The sequence below is a fragment of the Pteropus vampyrus genome, unplaced genomic scaffold, assembly GCF_000151845.1.
Source record: "Pteropus vampyrus isolate Shadow unplaced genomic scaffold, Pvam_2.0 Scaffold240, whole genome shotgun sequence".
Taxonomy (NCBI): domain Eukaryota; kingdom Metazoa; phylum Chordata; class Mammalia; order Chiroptera; family Pteropodidae; genus Pteropus; species Pteropus vampyrus.
The window spans coordinates 1,555,672-1,563,165 of record NW_011889021.1 but is presented as its reverse complement, the minus strand read 5'-3'; the positions used below and the strand labels follow the sequence as shown (position 1 = coordinate 1,563,165).

The 7,494-nt window shown below is 51.4% G+C and overlaps 1 protein-coding gene across 1 annotated transcript in view; it reads right to left on the bottom strand.

Annotated features, from left to right (window-relative positions):
• Positions 1 to 2,602, bottom strand: part of SPON1 (spondin 1) — a 239,968-nt gene extending 237,366 nt beyond the window's left edge. Inside the window, exon 1 of the mRNA XM_011374183.2 lies at positions 1,948 to 2,602. Coding sequence (XP_011372485.1) covers positions 1,948 to 2,551 — 604 coding nt within the window. The 5' untranslated portion in view covers positions 2,552 to 2,602. The remainder of the gene's footprint in view (positions 1 to 1,947) is intronic.
• Positions 2,603 to 7,494: the final 4,892 nt, after the last annotated feature.

The following is a 7,494-nucleotide window of genomic DNA, read 5'->3' as shown; positions in this document are numbered from 1 at the left end:
CCATTATTAAACCAATAAGGGTCACGTATCCAACTCAAACTAACATGTATTGGGGACCTCAGCACATTCATCTTTGAAACTCATTTACGCCCTACAGCCACCCGGGAAGGTTGGATAAACACCTATTTTCACCTATTTTCACAGCTGAGAAATGGCCTCAGAGAAATTAAAGGACTTGCCCAAGGTCATACAGTTACTAAGCCCAAGTCCATCTGACTCCAGAGCCACGTCTTTTCCTGCCACGTGGAGCTGTGGCAGTTTCCCCAGAGAACCCTGGTCCTCCGTTTTGGGGGAGGATTGAAGAGGCCAATGAGGCCCACGTCCCTCCAGTCTACGGAGAGGAATGGCTGGCTGTTTCCCAGCTCCGCGGAAAGGCTGTGCCGCACGTCGGTTCGGCTCCTCCAGCCGCGCGCCATCCCGCCTTCTCCCTCCCGCGCTGGGTCGGGTGTCCTCCGCCCAATGTCTCTCTCCTCTCGGTGAAGTCCCGACGGTCCCGCCGACCCGCGCGGCCGGGTCCGAGAGTTCTCCAAGCGCTAAGCGCCTACACATGCTTAGGGCGCCCGGAAGCCGGCTCTGGGTAGCTCCAGGTGCAGAAAGTCGGGGGCACACGGCCCCGGGAAAACGAGAGAAGCATTCTGAGAAGGGTGGTCCCTGGTTCTGGCCGTCTGTGTGGCCCGGGCGCTCGCTGACATGGCCCCAAACTTTCTCCGGTGTTGCTCCCACCGCTTCCGCTCGCGACGCTCTAGGGACCGGGAAGCCAGGAGCGGAAGGGCGGCAGCTGTGAGCCCATTTGCCCCACCAGATGCCCCAAAGATCCTCTTTTCCCTGGTTGGCACCAGAGGTGATTTAAGAGGGGGCAGGGTGAGGGGGACACGCGCCCTGTCACATCCTGCCCGTGGGACACCAGGTGAGACAAGGCCGGCTTATCTTGTCTCCCAACTGGGGAACCGCCGCTGCTGCGTGAGAAAAAGAAGTCTGGGGAGAGGACCGGGCTGAGGAGGGAGGAGGCGGGCCGTGGGGATGGAGTTAGGGGTCTTCATGTCTGTGCCGGTCGAGCTGCCAGTCCTGCCCAGGACGCGCTCAGCTGCTCGGACATCCCCTCCTAGCACTCCCGAAAACCCGCTCTCAGCTGAGGAGCTGAGACGCAACATCTCTTGGGCGCGGAGCCCGGGGTTTAGGGAGCCAAGGTCCCCCGGCCTTCAAGGAGCAGGCCTCGGGAATTCGGGCTTCTCTTTTCATCCCCAACAGGTTCCCCTGTTCTTTCCGAGACTACTCAGAGATCTCTGAAGGCCCGTTCCACTGGGAGCCTGTCCTGGAAATCCAGGGTCTTCTCTCTCGCCTGGGACCATCAGAGAATAATTGGGAGTTCTTTCCGGGGATCATTCCGAAGAGCTTCAGGCTCTTCCTCCCCTCCTCCCCGTGCCCAGCTAAGGGGGAAGCTTAAAGTCTTTTTTCCTAAAGGGGTCTGTCCGGGAAAGCTGGAGTGACTGTCCCGCCGGGGGCCTTGCTGAGAGAAGCGTATATCCTGTCCTTCAGGGATGGGAGCGGGGAAAGCCAGAGTTCACCACCTTGCCTGGGACCCAACTGGGAGAAGCCAGGGTCCCTTTCTCTCCAGAGACGGATCTGTGGAAAGGCGAATCTCTCCTGCTCCGCTGTAGCCGGCTGGTTCCCTCCCAGCCAGGCCGATGTGACGCGTCGCTCCGCTACCGCTCACGCCCCGGAACCGCGCGTCGGAGATGGGGGCTGCCTCGCCTGGCTGCGGCCCCCGCGACGGCCCTGGAACTGGCTCGTGGTTCAAAGGGCTGAGGGTAGCCAGGACAGAGGGACCCTTGAGGGGCTGTGCCGGCACCGACCACCCACGGGCTGTGCGCCCTCCTCCGGCACTACGCGGTCGGCGCCCTACGGGGTCCGCGCCCCATGCCCCGCGCGCTTCGCGGGGCCACTTACCGCGGTAGCTGGTTCCCGGCTTGTAGAAGTCGGGGTCGCCCTCTACGCGGAGGCTGAACTCGGTGTAGCCCTCACGCCGCGTGCCTTGGGCGCGCAGGATGCGGCTGCAGTATCCCTCCGACTTGGACACTTTGTCCAGGGTCTCGTCGGAGAAGGCCAGCGCCACGGCCAGGGGCAGCGCCAGGGCCAGCAGCGCTGGACTCCGGCTCAGCCTCAGGGGCGCCGGGGACAGCCTCATCCTTACGGACCCCCAACTTTGTGCTTCTGCCACCGGCCCTCGCCACGCGACTCCTGCCCGAAGGGGTCCCCGCGGAAGCAAGACCCGGCGCAGCCCCGGCGGCAAGCTGGAGCTCAGAGCCGGCTCTGGCGGCTGAGAGACGATGCTCGCCTGGGCTTGGCGGCTGCCGAGCTGCGCTGCGCTGCGCTGCGCTGAGCTGAGCGAGCCGAGCAGCTCGAGGAAGGGAGGGCGGCGGCGAGGAGGAGGGAGGGCTGATTTTGCCCAGATCCCCGAGCGCAGCGCTGTTTTGTTTCCGAACTGGCTATTAGCGGCGCGGCGGTGTTTATTTTGCGATGCTGGATTCCCAGGGTCTGGCAAGGAAATCATAGAGTAGAAGGACACTGAGGGCTCTGTCCCACCACCAAGGAGGTTGTTGCCCCATCCCCCTGCTACATTCGGGACCGTGTGGAGGAGAGTACTCAAAGGAAAGAACGACTGAGAACGAACTTTTGTTGCACACCTACTCTGCGCCTAGTGGTACGCTGGGCGGTTTACTTCTGGGACCTGCTCACCTCTCCACCCTCACTGCGCACAATAAACATGACATTACGTTCGCTCATTTTACAGATGAGCAAACTGAGGCCACAGCCAAACAGTTAAGGCGGGGTCAGATGCCATGGCTATCTACCTGACTACTGCTTTTCTAATAGTAGTGCTGAAACAGGTCAGACTCCAGGATGAGAAAGGGACAGAAAGACTCATCCATCGGACACAGGAGGCACAGTGCCTATGGCCTGTAATACTTTCGGAGATTCCTGAAAATGTTTTCTTTAAAATCAGAAGAAATAAAACCAATAAAATGTTTTACTATATAATATTAATATATTTGCATTTATATCTACACAGTCATAAAACATAATGTCTGCTATTTTATGATGGAAGGCGTTTACAATGACAAAAGGGCCTAAGGTCCACAAGAATCCTCATATAGCCTTGGAAAGCAATTTTAAAACGGCTCAAAGAAAAGCCTGTGTTTTCTTGGCATAGATTTTAGTTCAGGTTCTCAGGCCCCAGTGACAGATGTTTGGAGCGGAGCTGAGCCTGAGGGCTCACTGGGCAGAGCCTCAGGCATCAACCACAAGGCCAAACAGGAGAAGGCCCAGGTGCAGGAATTTCTCCCAGTGTTCCCCCAGGATAGACCTGAATCAAACCTTACCCACTGTGAGACTTGGGTGAGTGCTTTTACCTCCCTAAGCCTCAGTTTCATGCTCTGGAGGTATCTGTGTGTACCTGTGGGCTAACACACTCTTTCTCTAGGGGGTACTAGAATCAAATTAAATGACTCATATAAAACACTTGGGCTGGTCTCTGGTGTCCCCCGACTCTTCCACTCCCTCAGTGGGTTCGGGCTGGCCCTGGGTACCACAGTAATGAAGACCAAGCCCACACCGGAGATGCCTTAAGGCCTCTGCCTCCCCTCAGTGTGCACATCCCTCCCCAGGTGCTCTCAGAAGCATTCGTTACCCCACTCCACCTTTCCCTGGCGGTCAACACACCATAAGAACCTACATTTTAAAAAGCAATCTCCTTTGCTTTCCGGGTCAGCTTTTTCTCTTTGACGTCTCTAAAAATCAGCCCAGAGGAGCCATCAGAGGTCTCCATTCCTCCTCAGCAGCCCACTTATTCCTCAGTTCTTGTGCTGGAACTCCAGGTGCCACTGTTAACCGGACACCTTTTCTCAGAGGTCACCTGAGAGTGTCCCCTTGCTGAAGCCAATTACTGTATGCTTTTTCCTCAGCCCCCACTCTCCTTGACCCGCAACGGCACCTGATCCAGCTGACCAGCCCTCCTTATAAAAGTGACACTCAGGTTCACATCTGTGTCCTGAGTAAATTATCTCCAGTATTAACGTACTGTCTTGGAGCTCATGTTAGCCTCAATGGGGGCACAATCCCAGTCATCCAATCCCACTGAGTGTAGACTTGGGGACAAGTCTGGGCTGAGCAGTGGATACCAGAGAAAACAAAAATTTATTTATGTCAAAGGCCCTCCATGCGCTCAGCTCTGAGACACAAGACAGACATATAGCTTGCCTTTGTGGATCTTACAATCTTGTGGGAAAGACAAATATTAAATAGAGTTATAGGAATCTTTTCAAATTATAATTGTGATAGATGCTACAAACTAAGTGGTTCATGAGTGTGTACCTGATTTTATCTCAGAGTACAGGAAACCACAGAAATACATAAAACATGGCTCCTGTCCTCACAAAGCTTAGTGTATGTCCAATAGCCCAAACGTGTGCTCTCGAATATCTTTTCATTGAATCAGCATGTTAAAATCTAACGTGGAGGTAGGTGGGCATGGAACTGGCAGGGATGTAATAGTTAATGTTTATGGAACATTGAAAGGAAAACCATGTCAGCTATGAGGACCACTTTCTCTCCCCTCTCCCATTTTCCAGATTAGGAACCTATAAAATTACCTGTCTAGGTGCCATAACTAGTAAGGGCAAAAGAACCAGCATTCAAGACAGGCCTCACGAACAACAAAATGGGGTTCTTCTCACTACACTGGGGTGATCCCATCATCTGGGCAATGACGGCAGGCTTGAAGCAGCCCATCAACCTTCAATCCCACTGCGCAACCTAGATTGCCCCAACCCAGCTCTGCTGTCACGTCAGACCTCTGCTCTCTCTTCACAAACCTAATCCATCACCAAGTCATTAGTTTCACCTTCCGAATCCCTCTTGACTCTGTCCACTTCTCTCCATCTTCTCTGCCTCCACACCAGTGTGACTTGTAATCATCTTTCAGCCTCCTAATTGGACTGCCCGTCTCTACTCTTGCTCCCTTCCAATCTGTCTTCTTCACTGAAGCCGAATAATCCTTCTTAAAATGCAGATTTGAATGTCAATCCCAAGGTTAAAATCCCTTTTCAGTGGATTTTCAGGGCTCTCAGAACAAAGATGGAATTTTTAACGTAGCCCCCAAGGTCCCGCCTGACTGCCTCTCAGGCCATGCACCTCTTCCCTCATGGACTTTAACTACCACAGCTTTTCTGTTTTGTGAACTTTTGCCTGTGTGATTCTCTTTGCCTGGAATCCAACATTCTTTAGTCCCTCCCACCCCCCGCCCTCTCCCAGCCAACTCCTATGCATCCTTCAGACCTCAGTGCAAAACTGCTTCCTCAGAGAAGCCCTTTCTGATTTCTTAGGACAGATCCTGCCCCTCTTTATATGGTCTCCTGGAATCTGATACCTTTTCTCTTAATATTCTCAGGATTTATAATTACCTAGTCATTTATATGGTTGATTTTTTTATTTCATATTTGTTTGGTATCTGTCTCTGTCACTAGATTCCACGCTCCATAAGGGCAGGGATCTTCTCTAGGGCTCTCCACTGTATCCCTCCACACACGTGACAGTGCCTGGCTCCACAAGCATTTGTTCTATGAATAAAAAGTGTTTTAACAGTGCCCTTTTATTTCTGCCCAAGTTCTTCGAGCGACCTCTAAAACCCTTCATGAACTGGTAGTAGAGTCCAGACAGAGCTCTCGGCACCATCCAGCTGGGTTCCCTTGTCCCCCACTTTCAGACTTGACTCAGTATCTTTGCTTATAGCCTTCCCTTCACCTAGAATGCTCTTTCTTCTCCTGCCCGTTTAAATTCTCTTCTCCTCCATGGAATGAGTTCCCTCATTTTCTCTCCTCTGGACTTCGGTAGAACCTATAAAGAAAAAGTTTCTTATTTGGGCCATTGTGTTCTGATGGATCGCCATGAACTGTTTAGTGTGTCTGCGTCTCATCTCCTAACAAAAAATCCAGTTTACTTTCTGTTTAATTTCCTGTTCAGATGTTTTGTTCTGTTGTAAAATATATCGGACTTCAAGAAATCTCTTTCCAGTTTTGTAGCCTAAGGCAGAGCTGATGTTAGTTGCTAAGGTGTTGCTAGGGAAAGTCATTTAGCCGGGGCAGATAATTAACTTTATCAGTACGTGTGGGTAAGTCATTGAAGAAAAGAGCTGGGGCTCCACTTCTCCAAGGGGGGGGGGGGATCCTTTGATTGGTAAAAGGTGAGATCAGCCTCATTCCCTGCCTCTTCTCTCCTAAAGAGAAGGTGGCGGGAGTTTCTAGATGAGTGTTTTTGAGTATGTCGGTCATTCACTGAAACACACTCATAAGATGTTAGCTTCAAATGCAGATTCCAAAACCCCATCACAGACCAAACAAATTTGCACTTTGAACAAATTCCAACTGAAGTTTAGGAAACCACTGTCCCAGAGCTTATAATTCAGACTTCAGATGCAACCATCCCTCAAATTTCCTCTTCTCCAATGAGCTTGGTTGGCTGCCTCTGTACCAGCTGCCTTCCCCCGTGGAAATATCCTCAGCTTGGGAAATCTGGATTCCCAGCAGTCCTCTCCCATTCCGCTTTCAGCTCTCTCATTTCCTCACCCCCTTGCATTGACTCCTCTATGTCACCGAGACCTACAATTGCTTAATCACCTACAGTTACTTCTGATTTTCCCACCGACCTCGTCAGTTCCTTGTTCACCCAGTCTGGACACCATGCTTAACCATTTTAACCACCTCCTCACCAATACTCTTCATTAGGTCACTTTTATTTCTCTACCTCCTCTCTAACTAACCCCCGTCCCTAGATCATCTCAGCAGAACAATGAAACTATCCCAGACTTCTGAGTTCTGCTGCATAAAATCTGACAATCCTACCAATAGCTCCACTAAAAACTCATGAATTTAACTCTTAACCATAGTTCTTAAGTTTATTCTTAATCAGTTTCCTTTCCCATTCTTCATAGTATCTTCTCTCTTCCATTCTTCATACCATTCTTCATAGTATCTTCTTTTCAAGGCTGCTATATCACTCCTGTAATCCTTACTCTTTGGTGGGGTAACTTGGTCTCTTATTCCATCTCCTAAGTAGAGAACATTAGGAATAAGCTTCCTCAAATCTCTGTGTCCTCTGTCCTCATACCAAATTCTAGCAAAACCCCAAATTCACTTTTTTTGCCTCAAAGCAAGAGTTTTGACTCTTCAATTATTCCAAAGCTAATCCCGTCCTTGTGATCTTGTCCTCATCCCCTCTTGCCTTCTGCCGAACACTGATCCGGCTATGATTCCCTCTCTCTCTTGTATTTCTGTTTCCCTTGTATTTCTGTTCATGTCCCTTGTATTTCTGTCCATTTCCCTTGTATTTCTCTTGTATTTCTGGCCATGTCCTCAGCCTACGGACACAGGTAAGTCTCCCCCGTCCTTGGAGGGCAGTAGCAGTGGGGTAGGGGTGGGGGGAGGTGGCACTAGGCATGAC